Genomic DNA, 25,112 nt, shown 5'->3' on the forward strand with positions numbered 1-25,112 from the left:
GGGCAGAGATATTTTTAATTCAAACCAATTTACATTCCTATGGTAAATCTGATAGGGCATTTCCTGCACATGTAAATTGTTCAGAAAAAATACATTATTATAGTACACTGATTCAAAATGATAGAACACGTGCACATATGTGAACCAATAAGTTAATTTGGAAAGATAATTAGCTTGACCATTTGAGCGAAGGTACTTTCTAAAGAAGATAACAGTGATACACATTTTAGAACTATTTACAGAATCCTGGAGCTAGTGGGCTATTATTGAGACTGCACGCGCTCTTCTGTAGTACAGCCCTTCATGATCCATTGCAGAGGCGTATAGCAGCTGTTTTGCAAGGTATAACAAGGAACAGTGTCTTTAATGACTGGCAAAGCCTGATGAAAAAAGTCTATAATGTCATAATATTCCGCATCACTTAGGATAGAATTTTCTAAATTTAAGACACAGAAAATTGTTAACTGGGGCAGATGGCCCATAGCCGCCATTATTGACCCTCTGCTCAAACATTAAAGGAATTTTCACGCGGCCTACTTGAGCCTCAAGATATCATTGTAGTCTGCACACTAGCAACAACCTAAGGTGTTAGGTGTCAAGTCAGCAAGGAACGAAGGCTGCTGTCCTCACCAAATGCCAGATATTACAGATGTACCAAAAATAACTGAACTAAAAATCTGTGTGATTGAGGTACAAACTCAAGGAATTCACCGACTACACCTCTCCCACACTTCTGCATCATATTCAAGTTTGAATAATTTAGGGGCAAGATGGGCACCACAGGTTAAACGTTTGCTTGGTGTCTTCGTAGTTTCAGTGGGAAGCATTTTTAATGTGGGGAATGCCTGCAAGTTATGACTAATTTACTGCCACATTCCCAAACTAAACCCTACTTTACATACATCAAGCTCACCTACAAGTATTGTACAGTGGGGTCGCATGTCTCATGTATCTTTCAATGGTGGAAGCACAAATTGACCTTCTTCATTGCCTAGAACAGAGGATTGAGGTTGGAGAAACCCATCTATGTGAAGAAGGCCAATGCAATGCTAGCGTTTGCACTGTTTAATTCTACTAGTTTCTATCGGGTCCATACGTCTTAACATCTACTTATCCCCTTTGTTTCAGAGTGACAAGAGGGACTTTCAATATCGTTGCTAGGTTCCTGGCACAGGGTCTTCTTTTACAAAAGCTCATGGGTCTTGGGAACACTTCACTTTAGGGTTCAAATAAAGATCTCAATGATCAGAGCAACTTACAGTTTTTCTAACCTCTGATGTATCTTACCATTTCGGAGGCAATATAAGAATCATGGAAATAGATTTACCAGTGTCCCACTGAGTAACCGCCAAAGGATTGAAATATATTAGTCCAGCTGAAGCACATTGCAAAAATATACATTTATGTCCATTGGAAAGGTTCAGGGGAAGTGTATATCATTAAAAGAACTTAAATGTATCATTAAAATAACTTAAATAGGAACAATATAAAAGTAAACAAGTACTATCAGGATGGGCACCAAACACTATTTGTCTATCAATAACCTCTAAGAACAGAGCCCCTAATGGTGATATTACTGTAACTGAAAAGCAAACTGTGACAATAGCAATAGTGGATTGCTAACTACATTTCAGGTGTGGTTTACAGTTTTGATTTCTCACAGTACCAGTCCATGGGTAAGCCGTGCAAATGTACGTGCCATTCTCATGCAGCCAATATGCAAGTTGTATTGAGCTGCTTTTCAGAATGATGTATTAGCTTTGACCTTTATCATGTGGATGTGAATGTACAACATCTCAACCCAAGCTTGCAGTAGTACATGACCATCAAAGATGTTGGTTGGCTCGACTGACTGCACATTAGAGGTGCTAGCATTGCCATGAATTTCATCACTCAGTTGGAAACTCAGTAGAAAACATTGCACATGTCTTGGATGTTTTAACCTGTGACGTCCCCAACGTGCTCTGGAAGCAGGGCTTCCATTCAGGTGCATCAAGGCATGACTGATAGACGCAGGGTTTTTGTCCACGTAAATTTGGGAGCGTTACGTGATATTTTAAGTTCTTAAAGGCCAACTAGTAGCCTTAAATAGTTTTTTATCTAAAATGTAGATTGCCAGTTGGTGGACGTTGGGTCGGGTTAGCTCACTCTTGGGGACTAAAGATTTGCAGCTCACTCCAGTCCATATTTTTGTATTTTAAATACGCTAATAGTGAACCCTGCATTTGGATGCTGACCTCATACAGATGTAGATTGCTAATCAGTCCAGTATCAAACTGGAGATTTAACGGATAAATTAATAAATGATGCTGACTTGAGAACCTGGATTTAAAAACGTCTGTTTTGTCCTGAGGGTGACCTGTCAATACTTTTCGGAAGACATGTTGCAGTTTTTCCTGGTCCTGGATCAACTTTCCTTTGGCCCTGCTTCACTGTTCCCAAACACATATCATCTGCTTTCCTGTGTCTTTTTATTAAAGTTTCCACTTCTCTGTTTTTGTCCTCTTTGCAACTGACTTCGTTTGATCACTATTATACAACAGAGGGTGTATGGCTTGCCTTAATAAAATAATATTGCATTGCAGTACTGTGGCAGAAAGGAGCTCTGATTGTTTACACAAAAGACAAGCACTGGCAAAGCCAATCGAAATGCCTGTTGGTACTAAAAAAAGGTTCCAATGCCTCATTAAGATACCTAGCAGGAGCCAGATTGGCAGCTGCAATACAAGCTTCACTCACACACAGAACAGATACAGTGTGGGTGGCAGTAATGTAAAGCACGTGCAATCAGTTGCCACTGCCAGGGCAGTAGCAGTGCCAACCTCACTCACACACAAAGAATAGGTACAGCATTGGTGCAAGCTGTATACACTTCTCTTGCAGGGAGAACAGTAACCACGCGTGCAGCAGAAATGCGATCTTCACTCACAGATAAGGAACAGGTAATGCACTGAGATTTTGCATGACTGCACCATCAACCGTGAACCGCTCTTTCACAAGAACAGAACTGGCCCAATTCTGGTAGCAGCAGTGATAGTACTAGCATGGCATACTGTATACACAGAAGACGTAATAGGGTTTAAAGTTTGAAATTAGTGTTCTGTGGAGCTCTGACATAGGGAGCAGTTGCACGCAGCGGACAGAGTTAAAAACTAAGCACCTCAAAAAGATTGCAAGGTAAGCTCTCTCATCTTATTTAAATTCAAAATTCAAGTACGTGATTCATTTGACATGTATTGGTGTCTACGGAATGCAATCCATGGTCATATCTGCACACAACACTTACTGCACAAGATCAACTTTCATGGACTTTGTGTGGAAAACACTTCTCAAAAATGTAGTCATGTTACTCAAGCTGGTATTTGCGATACTTATGATATGCAAATTACTTGCATCACTAAATGCAATTTGAAAGAACAACAGTGTGTAGTAAATTGAAGTTCTTGGTAGGGAAGTTATTGCACGGTGCTTCAAAGGTCTCATTTAACAGATGTTGAAGCTATATTCACAACAGATCCTTGGCCTAGGCTCAGCTGTGCATGTTGGGATTTCAGTTGTGGGAAAAAATGAGGCCAATGCCCTCATTAAATATAGCTTTCAGAGCTGTAGTTGAAACCATTAAGTTTGGTTAAATGCTGTTTTTAGGTTTCGCCGCCTTCTTGAAAGCCATGGATTTCTCATCCACCCAATATCTAAAAACTAAGTGAAAGCTGAAAGATAACTTGGAGACCTCAACATCCAATCTACTCCTCTAATGCGGCAAATGTGCACTGCTGGTGTATGCATGGAAAGCAATGTATTCTGATAAAGTCGTCTTCCTCTGTGTAAATTCTGAAAATGGGCACCGTAATAACTTGGTGAAAGCCATCAAAGTTTTAAAATAGCTTTGCCGTGAATGGTTTTCCAACATAAGAATGCTACAGCTTAGCTTGAATGGATATGGGTCATACACGTGTATACAGACAATGTCAGGATCTGCAAAATGCTGTCTTCTAGAAAAGAAATAAGCAAGTTAGGCAAGAGCCTGAAAGCTGCACAGAGGAGGACAGAAAAGAACAGCTATGGCAAGCCAGGATAATATATATGATTGAAGGGCAATCATAAGGTTCAAAGAGAGGGATGGGGCAGTGCCTGTTCGCTTTAAATTTCAAACTATAAATGCACGTTTTGTGAAAGTGAGAACGTGGATATCCAAAACACCAATGCTACACAAGGACTGTACATTTCAATTATCAATGAATGAAAGCCAACAGAGTTTGCAAATGCACTGGCATGCATTTACGCTGAAGCATTTCGGAAAAAGTGGAAATCAATAAGTGAAAAAACTGAAATTAGTGACACATATCCAGTTATAATTTTTCTAACATCTAGAGTACAAAATTCTTAAGCAAGGATGAAAATGTGATGCAGTAGATGTGTTGGATTTCATGATGCTGAATGCAAAAAGATGATTAAGGGACGGAAATATTGGGTAAATTACGGCATCCCTACTTAATTACAAACATGTAATAATAAAAGCCGAGCCCAAGGTTTTTCTCAGGAGATCACCACCGGTGCTGCCATATTCCACGGCCGTCTAGCCTTGATTCCACCTCACTTCCGGTTCTACACTTTATGATTATCTTATTCACTCATTCCACTTCCTTCATTTGCACAGTTTCCTATCTTTCTTTTCCTCATTTTTTCTCCTTTCTTTGACTTAGTCTCAAAGTTGATCAAAGTTTGATGGTAAAAAAATAAGTCCTCGCCACAAAAATGAGTGCCATTAGTACCCCTGCACAATCTATGAATATCTAGATTTAAGGAGGGTAAGAACGCATGGTTATCCAGTCACACTGATATAACAAAGATTTGATGATTCAATTGAAAATTATTAGTGCATCTTTTAGACAAGGCTCCAGTTTCTAGAGGCGCTTTCAAAGCTTGTAGCCAAAATTCTGCTCTTGTAGCCGAAACATTTACTAGAAATAAAATTCCAAAACAGAAATTACTAAGAAGCAAGCCTTCCCATTTTATGCTACACAAGCTAGTAATTACATTCCCCTACAAAAAATCAGATCCCACTATCCTCAAATTCGGGAAACGGATACAAATCCATGTCTTAATCAATTTCCTTATTTAACATCATCAATTAAACACTATCTGATCCACAAAGTGCCTGCCCTATGTATATAGCCATAATCAATACCCTGCTTCTGTGACCCATGTCCATGGAATTATTTCCTCAGAGTACTTTGTTGTTGCCGGTGTGCTCGAGTGCTCTCTGAAAAGTGTGAGGCTAATTTTTAAAGTTTGGCTTGCTTTTCATAAATAGCTCTTACAAAATTATAAAAATGACTTACGACACGAAGGTGCATATTCTGACAAGCCCTTTAGCACAGGCAGACAGGTTCTTGAGGCTAGATACCAAAGATCTACAGCCATCTCCAAATTAAGGAAACCGCCGAAGCCACACAAGTACTGCTGCACTACATTTGGTAGGAATCTGGACAGAGTTGATCTGCTACTGATCAGTTTCTATTCTTCCAACAAATGGTTCTCTAAGCTGCATTTCACCACATCCTTAAGAATATTAAGTGTCCACAGAAACTCATTTAGGATGACCACTTTGCTGAAAAGTGTTATCATAAAAAACTGCTAGTACTGGTAGCCCTACAACTCACTACCCTTTATACTTTGTGGCCCTCCTAAGCTGTTCATGTTTATACAGCTTCTAAAATGTCTTTATACAGGATTGAAGAAAACATGCAAAGCTACCCCATTCGCAACTCCCAGTAAAATTGGACAGGAGCATGAGAAGAGTGATGTACAAATCAAAACAACTCTGGCGCTTCTCATAAATGTTGGCTGAGTTGTGCCTTTCTCGTATGTATGAATAGTAGTAAGTCTAAAGAAGGGTCTCAAATGTGTTGAACTATGCATCTTTTTTTCTAAAAATGACCATTATCTTTGAAACTGAATGGAAAGCTGATATTTCTAGCCATTCATAAAATCACTTGTTGACCCAGAAAAATACAGCACAATTGAAACAATGTAATCGGCAGAGCATTGGAGTTGTGAATCAGTCGACCCATCATTTAATGGCTTTCAGTCACTCTGAGGGACGTTCCAGAAGGACAAATCAAGCAACCGCAAATAATTGTGTTTGATGAACTAGACATTTTTCTGAGCTTCTTGATAAAGAGTAATTTTCAAGATGATGGATTTTGTGTATGCCATTTTAACTGTCAAGGGCAGCAATCACACTTCGCTCAAAAAAACGAAAACCCTGCCATTTTATTAGAAATTAGGATCTTGTGTTGTGCCTTGATTGTGTTCCCATTCCCTTCCTTCCTTACATTTCCCACAAACTGTCACCTTTTCCTTTTAACAGAATATTTTTAAAAAAACAAGAGACATATCTGAGAAATGGACATCAGACCAGATGCACCCAGAAAACATAACCTATCTCATAAATGTAAAATAATCACTGTGAATATGCCACCAAAAAGGCTTAAATAATGCTTTAGCACATGATTACACATGCTGAAGAATCCTTTCTACACAGCAGTGCTTAACCACTCAGTGAAAAAAGTAAAGGAGAAATGCCATGTTCAAAGAAATAAATACTAACAAAGAAATCAAAGATGGCAGTGGCAAACATGTGAATCATTTTACCAATTATCAACTAGATAGTTTAGACTTTTAACCACAGAAGTAATTTGATCTTGGTGTTTTTTTCCAGTCAATGTGATCTAGCTGTTCTGCAAAACCCACACTTTAGAGAGCAAGTGCAATAAACCATCCACAAATGAAACGACTTGAGAGCTTTTCAAAGATCAGCTGTAAAAATACTACTGAAAGTACTGGTGGAAACAATACTGTGTTACCGAATCAAGGAATAAAAGGAAGGGCACTTGAATTAAAACCCTGGGCACAACTGGTACCACCAGAACCCATCCCTCGATATATAATAGAACCCCGTACTCCTTAGTGTATTTTTTTCACTTGAATTAAAAGCCATCAATATTTTGCCATCATGCACTTAGAACTGTGCTACCTGCAGACCTAGCGCATTGGGTAACTGTGCAGAAGCTCAGCACAACCGTGTGCTCACTGTAAATCATGGGCATAATCCAAATGTGGGAAGGTGAATGGCCACACTTTGGCTGAGTTGAGTTCACGAAAAAAGGAACAAGTTGAAGTTATTAGACATGGAACACACTTTGGTTCTGTTTGAGTGCTACATCTACCTGACTAATCAGTATGGGAATGTGGGTGACGTTATGAAGGAAATTAGAAAGTTAAGTTCCGACACGTTGAGTGTCCTTCCATTTTTTATCGAAAAAAGAAGACTGGTGGGCTCTGCTAGACTAAAAACTGCTGGGAATCACTATTCTTCTGTCATTGCCGTTTTTGGACGTATTTACTGTTTCTGAAAGGTTGACAAATCAGTCAGCCAATAACTTTGTTCGGTACATTGCAGCACCCTAAAAGACATCAGCACAAAGATAAAGCAGTCATAAACCTTCTAACAAAGAACTGTGTTTCTAGTAAATAAACCTCTTTGTGTGTTAGTTACTTGACTTAGAAAATGTACAACAGAGAAGCAAATGGTGGCGGTGTAACTGCTGTACATTAAGAAATGCAGAATTACACTGACTAAAATGTAAATGTTTCTGTAGCACAATGCTGAAACTTTTCCTCAGTATCACAAAAAAATCACAAAAAAATACGTGTAACGTGCTTTGTTCTGAAAACTCATCACAAAGGCAAATCAGAAAGAAAGCAAAGATGTTATTTTTATCGTTAAAAGCTACCAAAATATGTGCTGAATTGAGACAAAATCTAGCCATAAAAATGTATGATGCACGCGTCAGTGTCAATATAAGGCTGAATTCACAAGGGGACATGCTTTCTCACTGTAGTGCTTTTTTTAATTCTCTACCTCCCTAACCTTCTGACCTCTTCATAATTAGCATAATTGTAAAATCTATTTTGCTCGTTGACCCCATGGATTCTGGGTCATCAAAATATTCTGGAAGTCCCATCCTCACACATTTCTTTATAAAAAATAAAATAACAAGGGCAGCAGATTCACACCATCAAGGCACAGAAACAACATTTAATACAGTAACCGGTTGTGTCCCAGCTGCACGCTGTAATAAGGAAGGAGCTACATAAATGTGGTCTTCTAAATATGGCATGCTCAATTCATCATGACGAATATAGCCAGCACAGCTCAAACGTATGGCAAGCATTCTTTTCAGGCATGTTTTCCACTTTCTGGAATGTCTAAATTAGAATACTCGCAAATGCCACCCCTATAAAAAACAAAAGACACCATTTGCTAGTAAATATGGACAACATTTCCTTCAGTGGCTTCATGTCTATCCTGGATACAAATTTAAACATCAATGGCAGCAATGGTCTTTTTGAAGTATGGCCTCCTGGTTTCCAACAAAATATGTCAATGATTTGAATATAGCCTTAGAACCCGCCGTAGCGGGCTCTACCGGCTATTAAAGGCCCGCTCCCGAGTTAAATGCCCGAGCCGAAGGCGAGGGCATTTAACAAGGGAAAGGGCCTTTAATAGCCGGTAGAGCCCGCTATGGCGGGTTCTAAGGCTATTAGAACATTCTGCCACTCAGGGCAGAATGTTCTCTGAAAAAAAAACAAATTGCTCACGGAGCCCTAGGGCTCCGTGAGGCTTTGTTCACAGCTGCTGCTGTGAACAAAGCCCATTGGAATGTTGGCGCTGCGGGCTTTTACCGGCCAGTAAAAGCCCGCAGCACTCCATTGTTTTCAATGGAGCTGCCAACTTCCAATGTTCTAATAATCAATAAGCAGACCTAAATATGGGTTAGGAAATCATCATACTTACACTTTATCTGTTCCGTAACTTCTATAGTCTACTGCTGCTGACACAGAGACAATGAGCGCAGGCATTCCATAGCCAACCAGGTAGAAATATTTCCTTCGGGAGTGCTCGCTCTCGAAGACCTCCACAAGCATGATGTATAGTTGCACCCCCTCCAGGAACATCCAGGTGAAGGCCGCCAGAAAGAAAAAGTGCAGCAGAGCAGCAAACACTGCACAAGCAATCTAAAGGAAGAAAAAAAAGACTTAGTGTTTGTGAAAATAACATTGATTTATTGTGACCCATTAAAACAGAAGCTGGCGCTCTAAGTCATAAATGTGTCATGAACTTACAAACATTTTCCCACATTCAGCTTAAAAATCTGAGCCTCTGTGCGGATTGCACACAAGTTATGGAACTACTACACCTGACCACAATTTACATGACTGTGGGAAAACCACTTATTTTCTCTGTACCTCAAATTGTAATTATGGGTCAGTTGTACTAAAGTATGTGAAAGATGTGTTATGAAATTATTTAAACACCACCCTCCTCGGTGTACACAGTTTTGAATCTTTTCCGACTCCCATTTACATACACCTGTCACTGCTCCCTGTCTATGTTTGACCTATTTAAACATCAATGCATATAATACCTTAAATTAAAAGCATAAGCTTGGCCCAGCGAGACGTGTGGAAGTAGATCCACCTCAATTGCAAGCACTTTGTAAGCTTGTTACATTGACTTGTTTGGTAAGACGTGGTTTTATGACCATGATAAAGGTTAGGAAAAATTTAATAACAGCCAGACAACAGGAAATTTTAACTATTAGTATATACAGGACTTTTAGATAGCTATTGGCACGGGATGTTTACAACTATGGCCGAAACACTGATTTGCCATCTATCACTTTCTCAAATCATTTCGCAAACCAGACAGTTCAAGACACCATTTCATTTGAAAATATCGAGAGTAGGGGTCCTCAACAGCACTGTTTTGAGAAAAAGTTAGAACAAGCATTTGCAATGCAATGGGTGTCACGTCTTCACAACTTTAGCTATTAGCGTTGTAAATTCCCAACTGGACTTTTCTTGCCACATAAATTGAAAATGAAAGGTAAAAGAGTTGACATAAGTAAGTCACTTCAAAACGCCATGGCCGCCATGAGTGTGAGCACAAGAGCTGCTGGCTCCCTGCATGAATGTCTAGAAAAGATTGCAGCAGGGACAAAAGGCAAACTGAAACCAGAGGAGGGGCTATCACACATTGTAACAGGAGGAAGCAAGACGTAGTGTGATGGCCAACAAAAATGTTCACTTAGTGAAATCGCCTGGGAGGGAACTCAGCACACAAAGGAAGGACATCTCACAAATGCGCCAATAAAAAAGAAGAATTCAAAACAAGCACAACAAAGAATGACTAGCAAGAGTGGACGTGGTTACAAGTCCACAGAGAGATTACAACAGGCCAGAGCACTTGAGCGCTCGACCCTAAAAAACGGCAACTCAGGACTTGATTAGAAATGTTTTTTAATTCATGATCTCTGTGCATATGTCTATTTGCAAATGTAAGTTCAGCAATATGCATTGCACTTGGTTATTATTGAGTGCCATAAAGACCACACGTTCAGATTTTTCCTCTCATACATTCAAAACCAACTTTAGGAAGGGAAAGGATACATGGGACACGCAGGTTTTGTTGCGTAAAGCACCAAAATTCACCTGCTCTACCTATGTTGCACTACTTATTTTGCAGGTGTGATATATATTGTCCCCATTAAATTTCAATTTCCATTATTTTATGGGTGCAATAATCATTGTCTAACCCTCTGAGGCAATCGAAAGCAAGACCCAAAAGCATTTGTTAATTTTATGTGATACTGTGACCATTATGGATTTTTCTTTGGTCTGCACTGAGCTATCTTTCAAAATCAATGTTCATATGTCACAAAAACAAATATTACGTACAAAGTTCTATGTATATAAATTAGTTGTCTTGGTGTGCAAATACGGGATTCTCACAACAAAAGGTGAAAAAAGTGGAAGTAAGAACAATGACCATGCATTTTTTAAAATCCGTTATGTATTTAATATTAATTATAAAGGTCTTACAGGCTGATCAGTCCTGTTGATGCCAATGAGGAAGAGAAGCTCTGCTACAAACAGGCTTATGCAGAGGTTTTTGTGGATGGTGTTGCGGTCGCTCTGGAGTCCTCGGAAAAAGCAGAATGTGAATATGCATATGAGGAGGCAAACAAGCGAGAGCAGGATACCGACCCACGTGATAACATCCAGCAGGAGGTCATGGACTGCATCTGTGTGCTGCAGACATAATGGATAAGTCATCAGTCAAGAGATGCATAATAGGGAATCCACAGCATGACAGAGAAGGTGGCTGGAGACGAGTTCATAGGCTTCCCCATTACTTACAATGTATCCCAAGAGACTTGTCATACCAACATCTACTCCTCTGCGGTGTGAACCCGGAACACCGACCCCAGAACATTGATGGGACACAATATTGAGAACAAAACACCAATAAAAAAATAACTACGGGTAAGTAAGGCTAACTTTTCTATTCCTAATTCCACATACATGTACCTATGTGGTAAATATATCTTCAATGTACTTAGATGTGGCATTAGGAATTGTAAATCTATACTTCCCTATATGCACTTACCTATTGATATTTTGTCCCTCCATTTTCTGTCCTCTATATTCTTGTTCCATGATATTCTGGGGTCGATGGTCAGTAGTACAATCCTCCTCTACCATTACTTGAACATACATTTTTATTGTGAAATCATGTGATGATGCAAACTCAATTTCCCACCTCTCAATGTTTCTTGTTCAACTTTAACATCAATGCTGTACCATCTTTTTGTGAGTTGCTATGAATACTTGAACATGTTGAATGTGTGATTATCTATAAATTACCAATATGATTGTGTTATTGATTTGTTTTTATATAGTCTTTTGTAGGACACATACGCCAAGTCCTAGCACTCTAAATAACAGAAGTTACATCTGAATGCAATCGGAAGAACAGAATCGTAAGCCAGCCTTGATAGTCAAAGTCTTGCCATTCAGTTTAAGTCGTTGATCCACCATGGCAGCTTGGACCTCACTGTGCAAACTACATTACAATTTCTGTAAATGTTGTGAGGCACTCTGACACCCTGTGGGTCATGTCCGCTCCGATATAACCCACAAAATTAAAGTAAAAACATAATAGAAACATGGAAAATAACTCTCTGAGTTTCTTTAACGTTTCAAGTTGCTGAAAATACTGACTACAGTATGAATTCGTTTTTAGGACCAACTTACTCACCCTTCGAGTTAAACTGACGCTTCCTAGTAACTCCTTGTCTAACAGAGACTACTGCACACTCTCAGTGTAGTTGCTTTAGTACATTGTGCAAACGTAGGGCCTGATTTATACTTTGTTAGCGCCGCATTTGCGTCATTTTTTTACGCAAAAGCGGCGCAAACTTATAAAATGTAATTCAAATGATGCAAACGCAGCGCTAAAAAAGTATAAATCAGGCCCTTAGTTTCCCTAATGGTGGGGCAGTGATGCAAGATCTTGGACAGTGATGTAATGCCTTGGACAGTATTAAAAACACTTGAACTGGCTGATGAATGGTGAGGAAGCACATCATGTTGATTTTCCCTGGTGAGGTGGAAGCTACTGGTATATTTTTCACTAGGTGGAATAGCCACAGAGCTAGTCTCATATTCATGAGCTCTGACTCATGTGAACGCGGGAATGACAGTAAAATGGGCACAAGTCTTGTGAAATAGCACATAATATTAAAAAACGGGTCAAATACACACATTCGGTATTATTTGGAACTTCAAGCAGAAAAAACTTTAAAATATAGAGAAAGGTGGAGGTTCGTATGCCGCTCTCTCCTTCCATAATACCTTCTACCCAAGATCTTCCCCGGTGCTCAGCACTTATGTGGTCAACTTGGTGGACAGAAAAATCTACAAAAATAATAAACAAACCAAAAGTATAAATTAGCGATCCTGTGTGTAGATTAAAAGTGGCAGTGTTCGATTTACTTGCCCAGTAACAATTCCTGCATATATGTGTATGCACATTAGATAGAAGTACTAAAATGGAAAAATAATTTTCTTTCACACGTTTCTTTATGAACTCAGTGATGTATTGTTTTGATTTTCCCAGAAATCTGTTCTGTAACTTTGAGATTATGTGTGTTGCCAATACTGTAGAAATGTAAAGAGTAGCAGTTGTTTGTAACAACTAAAATAAGTATGAACAGTTCACTGAGACAACGGGTGTCGTTAAGAACAAAGGATCAGTGCTGCTAGGCAGAGATTTAAGTTCACCAAAAGAATTTACCTTCAATTTCAATAGAGGTAAATGGGGTCTTCTCCCTAGGAAACCACTACACACCAGGCCCCAACAAATTCAAGTGCAGATGAAGTGGATTGTTTCCACCAACAGGAACAGTTTGGCCCTTGGTGTGGTTCTTCAGCAGAGTTGTTGTGTGGGGTTATATTAGTGATCCCTCTTCAAAGTGTGCAGGGTATATAAAATGACTCAGTGACACGTGTTCTGAAGTTTAGACCAATTAAATGATCTAGTTTACATGTCTAAAACCAACTGATGAAAAACAAATTTCACAAAATGGGGATTCCAACCATGATAAACGATGTGATCCAGAGTTAACGTTTGTTGGAATCAATGTATATCAACTATGGACAAAATACTATGTAGTACTATTGTATTGATACAGGTTAACCCCATGCAGTCTATTGTCTTATGTTTCCTCCTAGGAAAACAGAGAATAAGCTACATCTCTGAGATTGTCTCAAATTGTGCTTCAAAAGCACAGTGCAAACACTGACAAAAGAGCACCACATCAATTGCCTCGATTCAGTTTCTAAAACCTTTATTTCAGGTTACTGTCTTTTCATTTATTACCCAACCCCTAGGTATATTTCGCTTTTAGAGCAAATTCACTTTTGCTTGAACACCACAATTCATTGCTAGCACCACTGAAATCCATCATTTACTTAGCAGCAAGGCTGATCTTCCCCACAAGACAAATATAACTGCATCTCTTACCTCATCTCTACAACAGCTGCCTCACCATGCTTGTCTCCAATTCAAATCAGCTGCAAATCCGACATGGTGATCCACTTAGATCAGTCACCTCTACCCCTATGAGATTCTCTTCCTGAATGGATAATCTATACTAACAGTCTTTAAAGGATATCTGTGTCTAATCGCTGAGACACATAAGAAATTTGAAACTGAGACATTCTTTCTGAAATACAGTGCCGAAAGCTTTCTACCTACTGAACAGCAACCATGTTGGGATCATCTTTATCTTGAAAAAACCAAATAAATTCCTTGTCTCCTCCTCTTTCAAGCACTACATTTCTTTGTATGTATTCTATCTCTATTGCTGTTCTATCACTTCCTAATATCTGGTGAAGAGCCCTGTTACCATTAGGTTAAGGTGCGATATATATGTTGACAGGGTATCATGGACTCCAAAGCAAGCACGGAAAATAAGTCCCCAACCACCGGTTCGGTAGTTAAAGACAGTCATAACTGAAGGGCAGCAAGTGCCTTCTGCCCCTTGGCTTAGTTGCCACTGCACCTACTGCTACAATGATAAAAATCTTAACTCTAGACTGGCCATATATACATAAATACAAATAACCTGCATGAGTAGACCGCACTGATTACTGCATCTCTTTTCAGAAGGAAATCGCATATGCAGTCCAGGGAAGCTAAATTGCACATTTGCGACAGCTTTATCACAGCATAAGTTACACAATGTTCTCAGTGCCAGTCAGGATCCAGACACTGGGGAAAGTCAAAACACTTCCGTCACTGGACCACCGGAAGTGCTCAAACCAGATTGAGCAAAATGTGATTAATTTATCATTTGTTGTTGTTGTTGCTAGCCTGCCTGTCAACCAACAATTAACCCACATCAGTGTCAGTCATTCACTGATAGGGTATGCTACAGTGTCAGCACTTGTCAAAAACAACCCATAACCTTTCCGCACTTTAACTTCATCAACTTGACAGCGTGAAAGATTGATCGACATCGAGTGATAATGAAAAAGAGTGACCGGATCCCAGACTTTTTTTCTTTTAAAGCGTAAATAGTCCAAGCATGCTGGGAGGTTCCATTGCTTTATTGTATTTCTGGGCACATTATGTAGTAGACTTTTAATTGTTGTTCTCGGAAAACAACTGGGAAAAATTGCGGATATTTATTTCATTTTTTGGGCATTAATGCAGGGTGGTAAGACATACAGAAATTACTGTTCAATATAAAGGGTGAGAAATAAAGCACTTTGCTGCCAATTGAGTTAGTTGCTGCACAGTTAGATATACGGGGCTTTTTGGGATCAAATGTAACAAATTAAACTGGGTTATCCTTTCCTGGTGCCTACTAATAACAATGGTCACCCACACTTTCAGCAGAACCACAGCTTTCATTTGCTTTGAATCTCATGTCTGTTGATTAAACCAGAAGGAAATATGAATTAAGAAAATATTTTTGAAGTACAAGCATATGTAACACAGCATGTAACATTTTCAGTGGGCTCTGCATAAAACATTTATTCTGTTTTATTATAGCTGCCTATCATGAAACTGAGAATGGAGTCGTTGGGGAATCCAGAAAGCAGTGTTTAAACCACCAGCTGCCAAGCCCCCAAAAGAGGTTTCGAAGATGGGCTTCAACACCGGCATGGTCTCCGCAGAGTACTTTGGAGACCGGATTAGAGCTCACCTTGATGCAGCCTCAGCTGCTGTAAAGAGTATGAATGAGTGATAAAAATGCGAAATGGGTGAAATTGACATCTTTTGTTAATCCACTTGTGGAGCACACTTGAACCTTAAGGGGGCTGATGGAAAGAGGTAAACTTACACCTTTGTGTAAGTTTACTACTTTTAGGTTCACAAACTACGGTTTGGAGTTTTACAATTCTGCACTCCTTAAACATGTGTGCTTAGTTCTCAGCACCTGGAGGCTCCCCATTCGGGGCAGAGAACTCCACACACATATGTATAGAGAGAGCAGAATCCCAAAACTAAACATGTAGGGGCAGATTTATGAAAAGTGGCCAGCGCCACTTTTCTTGTGCCCCTTAGTGACCTTTAACGCCACCATGTGTGCGCCATATTTAAAATACGGCGCACCATGGCGATAGTTAGGGGACTAGCACCAGAATTTTTGATGCTAGCTCTGCACTTTGCAGGATTAGCATAAAAATGTTGACGCTCATCCTGCAAAGCACCCAGAGGCACACTGATACCAATGGGAGCCTCCCTTTAACGCCAAAGGGCCGAAGAAATGACGCAAAGAAATCTCCTAGATTTCTTTGCACCATTTTTTCAGCCCTCTCTAATGGGTGAACGCCCGCTATGCATACATTATGCCTGGCACAGACATAGTGTAGCGCAAATGGTTACAAAGTGGTCCAATGCATGCATCGCGCCACTTTGTAAATTTGGTGTGGCGAATTTGGCCTCATTGGGCCACATAGCATAAATAAAAATGACACTAATGTGGGGACAAGGAGGCGCTAGTGGCTCTGAAATCTGCCCCATGAATAAGGCCCCATAACTACTCAAATCCAAACAACAGATGAACTAGAGAAACAGGTGAATAATTAGCATTTCAAGAGCTTATTCCTGGCAAAACGTGGACTAGGAGGAACCACACGAACCACACAAATCACTTCTGAATAAATCACTTTATGATTTGTTGCAAGATTACTGGCTACCTTTTGTCTTATGTTTCATCCTTGGCAGGAGAAAGCAGATTGCAAATTTGTTTCTGATTTAAAATAAGATCAGCTGCAGCTTACTGCAGAATAAAAAAGAAATGTCCAGTCCTACTTAAAGCTCTGCTGGAAAAATGCAATCCAGTAAATAAAGTGTAGTCTTCTCTGTCGAATTTGCACTTACATTACCTTTTAACAGAACAAATTAATCTCCAGCATAGGAAGCAGGAAATGAGAAAGGATCAGGCAAGATGTTTCAAATGCATTATGTATTTCAGTTGCACTAGTCAGACATTTAATCAGACCCTGCAATTTGTCAAAGTAGAAACAGCCTTTGGTATGCTGTTGCTCTCCCTTGCAAATATACAGACCTACCAGAGAACTTAAATACAAACAAGCCAATGTCCTCAACATTTCTGAAACAAATAAATCCAAGACTAGAGGACAAAACTCAAAAGTCAGACATCAGGCCTCAAACACTGTCTACACTTCATCCAGAACTGGCTGTCCTGAGCGTATCTGAAGCTCAAACAAACCAAGACAGAATTCTTATTATTTGCCAAGAACAAAAACAAGAAACAGTACAAACCTGGCTCAATGACATGAAACTTGACAACTTTGAACCTCTGAATTTCACTGAATGCCAAGTCACTTAGATGCACCCTGGACAACAACATAGCCCTCTAGGAACGTATTGGCAAAATACAAAGACGGCGTGGCACCAGTCCTCTCTTCCAAAGAAAGTGAAACCGAATCTTTCAGAAAACAATTTTAGAACTGCTGTTCAAGCCCTCTTTCTTGCACACCTGGATGGTGGTAAAACATCATGGTTCATGTCTGCCCAGACTCTACAATGGCATCCCTTAGGAGCATCCAACACGCTGCAGCATGCCTCAAACAGGGCCGCCTCCGAAAATATGATTTGATATGATATGAAACTTTCAAAATATAATTATATTTTGTAAGTTTGCGCCTCTTATGCGTCAAGAAATGACATAAAGGTAGCGCCAACTTTTCTTAAATCAGGCCCATAGTGCACTTTAGTGCCAGGGCTGGTGGTTCAATCGTTGCTCTCAATTTTGCTTTCATTTCAGGGTTCTTTCATTAATTTTGGAAATCAGTTTTTTTTAAAAAACATATTCATTTCGAAACATAAAAACCACCTTTGGAGGGCAAAATCGGCACTTTTTAATGAGTTTCTACATTTAAAGCCTATTGCATATGCCTGGAAAAAAATAAACATAAATAGCACTGCACAGTGGTCGTTATTGTCTAGAACGCGCATGTCACATCAGAAGCAAGACACCAATCAACCAAGGTGGATTTAGCTGACGCACTTCATGAAGGCAGAGTGACCACCTGAAGCTCAGCAACTTAACAACCGCCATATTCCTCCTTTCACACAATATGAATTGTGCTCTTTAGGGAGGAAGAACTAAGCAGATTGTGCTGTTTTCCTTGTAGGACTGTGACATCATTGTTGATGTTTTTACAAGTAGGAGACATGCTTAATTGATGGCAGTACTTTTTAATTTGCATGTTAGGCACAGAGAGAGCCTTCAAATGCAAACGTGTCTCCTGCCTTGGCATTCTTTGTGTTTGGGCTGCCCATAAATATCCGAAAACATGTTTTGTTCACTTCTGGCAAACTCGTGCATGGCGTGAGACAACATAAAACCCATTGAGAAGCATGCTAATCCATCGGTTTGCTTCCCCAGCCAAGTCCTCCATCAGCAGAAACACACAATGTAACCGCATTTCCAAGGAGGGATACTACGCACAACGCATGCCATGTGTGCACCAATTATTTGTATTCTTGTGGAAAGAAACTGGCTCGGTTTGTTGTTTAGCCCTCGAATTTGAATACTGAGTTTGATTAGGGTAACAGACACACCTGTGCTTAATTTATTTAAAAAAACGAAATGCCGGGTCCAATTCTTTTCTGAGGGGTTCGCAGCTAGCACAATGAATGCCAGGGTTATTTAAAACCAAGGCTGCCTTGTCTTGATTCCACCTCATCATGCTTCTTCTTCCACCATCTTTTACTTCCTCTCTCTTGCAAGTTCTTCCCAAGTTCTCCTTTTGTAATGTTTCCCTTCCTTTCTCTTCATTGCTTTTCTGCCTTTGTCTCATTACAGCTGTGTCAAAGGCAGATGATGAAAAATAAATACCAATCGGCGTAAGAGTGCTGGAGCCCAGCACCTGCACCACCTGCAATAGCCTGCACAGATTAAGCACAGGGGTATACATTTGGGAATGATATATCTTCTTTTTACATAATAAGGAACACAAATGTAGTACAAAAAACATGCATGCAAACCAGTTCGCTGCAAGTTTTGGGATTCAAAACATACCCTAGGTGAAACAGAAAATCTCTATGCAGCAATGCATCCGAAAAATAGTTCATATGCACATATCATCATTTTCTTGGTCTTCAAGTGGATTTGATCAATTCTAGTTCTGCCTCCCCCACTCCCCCATGTAGAGTTTGTGACTATAGATGTGATACTACAGCTTAAATTGACACTTAAGCTCTTCACTGTAGTGCATTAATGTATGAAACTCACATAAAGTTGAAAAATATTAGATTACTTATGCCCTTGCTAACCCAAATGGCGTTGGAATGAAGCCAGTGGATTATGGACTCCACAATAGGTCCATTTGCAGCCTCTTTTGCTTTTCCGTCTCACTGAGCTCTAACTAACACAAAGGATGCTTACCTCTATGCCTCTACCTACCCCAGTGGGGACTACTGATAAACTCTCATAGGATATCTGTCAAATGCATGCTACACTGCTACTTAGGTGTCACTGCACCTTTTATGGAAAAGCGCATTTCAGAAGTGATGATTTGTTTTTTTTAAATAATGTAAACTCCCTAATACCTAATCAGTAGACTAGTGCTTAACCTGAGCCAGTGGTTTCCAGTGCTCAGCACACAAACTTAATTCTCAACACAAGCACTAATGACAGTCCACCACATGGTAGTGCTGTCTGTCTAATTTTGAGAACAGAACAACAACTGTGTTTAATATTTTTTTTTTAAACTGTAAAAATGAATAATCCCTGGCATCCACGACATTCTTATTATGTTGTGTTGGTACTGTCAATGGCAGTACTGGGAGGGGCAAAGGGTGTTGCAGATAGTGCTCTTACATAAAGAGTGCTGGCACTTACTTTTTTTACAAATTAAGCACTGCATTAGACTACATACTGTTTAAATCCAATCAGGAAAACCATACCTGCAATTTTACGTATGTGCTTGAAAGTTCCATGAGATGAAGAGACTGAAGAAGTGGCCTTACCAGGCTACATCACATTTTGTTAATATATACACTTTTCCATTTGGCTGGTGCTGACAGATGTGCATTAGTGGGGGGAGCCTAACTGGACTCACTGGGTTTCAAGGTTTGACATCTGTTGATTTTGACATGGTGAGCTAGCAAACTTTGCTGGAGGTACAATGGATGGGAGATTTCTGGAGCATTTGAAATGTTTTTGATTCACAGGAGGGTTATGATTGTCTAGAGAACTGTACTTCATGCCATTTGATTCTGCCATGTGTGTGTTTGGTTCAGTTCAAACATGCGTCCTCACTTGAACTATCCAGCTTTCTGACATCAAAAGCTCACACCGAAAGCTCACTGAACATGCCACCCAGTGAAAGATGGACCAGTCCACAAGGCACAATATGTTATTGCAACAAGAGCCTGACTCAAATCTACACCAGAAACCACCGACCCACATGCTGATGCACACCGAGGCAGCTGCGCGTCCTACAAAACCGTGGTAAGGGAAAGCTTCATGCTATGTAAATGCTAAAAACATAACATAGTCTAGCTTCCATGACTCTGAGACAACATTTACAAACCCAACTTTGTACTAGCACATCCTGCTTAGTCTCTAATCCTATCCCTATCTTCTCATAACTACTGCTCCTCCAGTCTTTCTGATATGAGTTACCATTTTAGCTTTTACCACAAATGCGCAAAGAACACACATCTCTAGAATCAGATCAGCCACCCTCTAAATCAGTCTTCACAAAATGTTGGATGATACGGCTGTCAAAGGACCCTGAGCAAGAGGCTCAAAAGCAAATGTTTTCTCTGAGGACACAAAGCAGAATTAGGCAAAGAAATTAATTAACTACCTAGGATCACTATGTTTCTGTGAAGTATATTTTACTCCGGCTATCATGCCCTTCACTTAGCTCTTCATACCTTTCCTATTATATGGTTTTTACTTTAAGTTCCAAGCGACTGCTGAGTCTGTAGAGCACATGCTCCTTACGTGTAATGGATGTAAAACTGATACTTTTCATGGACCCTTGGTACCTCTCTGGATTTGGGGTGAGCCCTAATAATTCCCTCCTTAAAGGGACACTTTGTATGACTGTAGGAGGTATTCTTCTTACCTCTCTTCTGCCACCATTAGTCAAATGTGAACTGGAAGTGCTTTAATATGCTTCAGCATTTTGGCTGCCCTTCAGAAACCCCTAGCACCTCTTGCTGATGGAACACCCGCTGTCAAAGACTAAAACCACCAATCCAATTGCAATAAAAGCAGTGACACTTTGTACAGTCTTTTGTGAGGAAGTCAGAAATCAAGCGGTCTATCACAACCAACATCAAAATCTCTCTTTTCAACCAAGAGACCATAACTGAGGCGAGGCCACCAAATTGGAATCAATTAAAGCATATTTCTTTACCCCTCATTTTTAAGAGAGTGGCATACAGGAGTCGCAAATTATCGAAAAGAAATGCAAACAGAATGGTTTCCAGAGGAAAGAAAAAAAGAATCAGTCATTTGCTGCAGCCCAGGTGGGTAGCATAGGGGTTAATAGTTGTGTGAATAATTCAGATGTGATTTCAACAGCAAGATGCAGAATAAGGTTATTCAGTGTTATGTCTCAGTCTACCTATTATTAAGAGGTGAACGACTTGTGAAAATCAACGGGAACAGGTGTTAGAAAGTAACAGCGTCGTTGCCTTATGCAGCACCTCTGATTTATATACACTGTAGACGAGCCAAGCACTACCTGCGAGAACAGATGCCTGATACTTTCGCCTGTGTAATTACACTTGCTGTTAAACTTATTTTAACTTCGCCAGCCTGTGGATCCAGCAATTAGTTGACGTTGCCATGTTGGCTGCGTTTGGATTTGTACAACCGTACAAGAAGCCCTTGCACATTAAAGCCTTCCACCGAGCCAGCTATTAAGTCTATTTTCAGCTACATGTTTTTCCTTTTTATTTCTGGGGCTCAGTGTACCTTTATGTATGTGCGACAAAAAACTGGAAATATATTTTATTGAGTAAACTCAAATGAAAAACCGTGACATTCTACGCTTCCTTTCCAGTCTACAGTCTTGAGAAGCCGCTGAGAGCTTGCCCAACCTTCTGCTGGATCCTTAATTGAGCCGATGACTGATGATAGTGCCATTGGTCTCATGGTCTCTCCACCTAAGATGAACTTTGAAATCACAACCTGGCTGTTCAGCAATTTCAGTCTACTTTGTAGTCACACAGGCACACTGCATAGTCAATACTTCCTCACTGAGCAGAAAACCCAATGGCTGTCAATCAGGCTGTGGGCACCAGTGCGCCTCACTGGTCACTACTCGGTCGAATCAATTCAACGAGACCTGCACATAATCATTACTTGTTGCTATCGTGATGAATGGGGAAAATCCACGAAAAAAACATGAAGGTTTGGTTTACTTTAGAGAAAGGAAATGACGACTGACCACTAAGCCTCAAATGGAATGAGCACTGCCCCGCTGTGCTTCAAGCAAAATAAAAATGCATATAGAGAGGAATTCAGTATGTTTTTTGTCAATAAATTCTTTAATGTGTATGAAAAAATTACAAAACACACGCGCAGAAAATTATGCCATGTGATAATGTATATAAGTGACATGGAATATTGATGAGGAATATTTAACCTGGATGAAGAGCAGGGCCGTTTTCTAGTATTCTCACACAGATCTGAAAAGCTGAAGATAAAATGTTTTTTACCTGGAATAACCCCAAGTGTAGAAGATGTCAAACTGACAGTGATGACAAGTGCCAACAGTAGCAGAAGAAAAAACAAGAAATGTGGCAGAGGGTAACACAGAAGGCAGATAACCTTGACTGTTAAGTGGGTGGTATGCTGAGAGGAGCATTTGTTAAGCGCTGTATCTACATTAGAAATACAATAACCATTAAGAATGTGCGCGTGTGGTTATGCGTATTCCTACTGCGCCTGCCATGCCTAAGGCTTTGATTGTATATGAGAAGATCACGACCAAATGAAAGAAGGGAATGTCGCCTTGTATGTACACAGGCAAAAACACACCAAAATAGAAGAATGAGACTGAGGTAAGTAGGAGGGGGGGAAAAATAAGAAGGAACGAATCGCATAACCTGGTGTCAGATAACAAGGCATGTGGAAGAGATGCCTTTCAAGGAAATCTCAATACTTGAAGTGATCTGCATGTGCTCTTATGTTCATGATGATGACGTCAGAGCCACAAACATGCCTTGGTAAAGGACAACTGCTGCCTTCACTTCTACATCCTAACAAGTGGTATAATGAGCCTGAAAGGCTTAGCTGATCAGTGTCCCTTCTCATATTAGACAGAGTTGATATAGTCTATTGCTTTTGTTGATGTTATTTTTATTTGTCATTTATAGAGCAATAAATCTGCCATTGATATGGAATTGCAGCACATTAGTAGGCTGTGGATGATCTAAACAGTTCTGAGGTTTCCTCGCATTGCTGGCATCATATTCAGTGTGTAGGAGCAATCAGTGGAGTGAAGAGGTGAGTCTCTCATAGGAAAGTGCCTCCACTTCACAGACTTGTGGGTCTAAAGGTTGAGGTCCATGTTGTGGATTTAACGGGAGGGGCCAGAAGGCCTTGCCAGCTCGCTTATGTGTTTGCTCATTCAGTATGTATGTCTGGCCTTGCCCTACGACAGATATTGACAATCTCTGAGGTATTAAACATAAACAAATAATCAAAGTGAATTTCAGGAAAGCCCTTCATATAGATGTTATTACAAAGGTAATGGACTGATCGAAGATTCTGATAGCTGCTGCAGGGAAAGTGGTGAATCGGTCCACTATGATCTTCTGCAGGTAAAACACGTACACCTGCCCTGAACACATGGGCAGCGAACTGCAGAGCACTGTTTGGGGTAGGCCTACCCTGAAGATGGAATGAAGCTCTGCTGATAAGAACATTTCTGTTGACAAGGAGCTTGGGGGCATGGGCCACCAAGCAATTTTGGCTATTGGTCAGCACCTGGACATCGATTTCCCAAAACGCCAGGGTTAGCAGCACTGTTTGACCTTCAATAACATCACGTGGTTGCAATGCATCCCCCCACCGTAATGCATTATCGACATTTTATTTCATTCAGGGGGCAAAAGGAAGGCCAAGTGGAGAACACTATATCAGGCCTCCTGGAGCATAACTTACTTTCTGTTCCAAATGCTGCCCCCAGGACCCATTTGACCTGAGGTAGCAAGGGTAGTGCCAGGGGTAGGATGTACCAAATTAGATATGTAGCAGCTGCTAAGTTGGGTATTTCTAATTGACGTCCATAGTTCGGCATCTGTGGAACTTCATGTTGAAGACGTGAACCCTGATCGTGACATACACTCAATTCAAGAGAGAGGTAAAAATGTCATTCCGTCGGAAGATAACATGAAGTTTTAAAAAGTACCTCTGGTAGCTTTAAACTTTATTTCATGGCTTTTTTCTGCAACGATATTTGCATTGAGTTCTTCAAAAGATCAGCGATAGCTATCGCATAAATGGCATCAAAAGTGGACAAGCAGCGCATTGTGCAGGCACTTAACACTGAATAGAATTTACTCCTGCAATATGATGCGAAATTGATGGACAATGTCTTACTAAAAGGTTTAGATGTCTGTCAGAAATCTGCCTGGTTTACAGCATTCATTTTGTTAGACCTTGTATAGGTGAATTGTGTTGTGACAAAGATGTGTGTGCAACCTGCATTCCTCAAGTTAAAACACTGTATCTCTGAATTATTGTAACCTCGGTTTATGTAACCACTATGAAACTGCAATACTGCTATGCCCTACACTATACTATACATAAGTTATTTGATGTCAGGGCCACACCCTCGAAGTCCCACAGAAAAAGAACTGGCCGTAGAACCAGGGTCGCTGCACTCACAGGGGAGCTAGGAGGAACCTGAATGTACCTAGAAGCATAACAGACCGCCCTATTGCCACCTGACTCTGTGGCATAATGTACATTTGCCTTCAGTGTGAAAAACCCAATAACTGCCCCTGCAGATGCCCAGTATTAAATATGTGCCCCTTGCCTTTTACTAGGATTCCCAGCAAGGCCTTTGATTAAGTTAACAAACATCTATGGGGAATCATTGAGGCATAGCTTACAGCAGTGTGTGGTAAATGGTACTGGACTTGGTAGGTGAGCGTTAAGTGTAATGTTTGTGATTCTCAATTT

General features: G+C 40.2%; 1 protein-coding gene across 10 annotated transcripts in view; it reads right to left on the reverse strand.

The window, feature by feature from the left end:
- The window catches only part of ADGRL3 (adhesion G protein-coupled receptor L3), a 1,158,007-nt gene that overhangs the window by 103,877 nt on the left and 1,029,018 nt on the right, over positions 1 to 25,112 (reverse strand). For all 10 annotated transcript variants that reach the window (XM_069237928.1, XM_069237906.1, XM_069237923.1 and 7 more), the window contains 2 exons: positions 10,951 to 11,160; positions 8,864 to 9,084 (listed from right to left, as the gene is read on the reverse strand). In XM_069237928.1, coding sequence (XP_069094029.1) covers positions 8,864 to 9,084; positions 10,951 to 11,160 — 431 coding nt within the window. The remainder of the gene's footprint in view (positions 1 to 8,863; positions 9,085 to 10,950; positions 11,161 to 25,112) is intronic.

The sequence above is a fragment of the Pleurodeles waltl genome, chromosome 1_2 (genome assembly GCF_031143425.1).
Source record: "Pleurodeles waltl isolate 20211129_DDA chromosome 1_2, aPleWal1.hap1.20221129, whole genome shotgun sequence".
Classification (NCBI taxonomy): Eukaryota; Metazoa; Chordata; class Amphibia; order Caudata; family Salamandridae; genus Pleurodeles; species Pleurodeles waltl.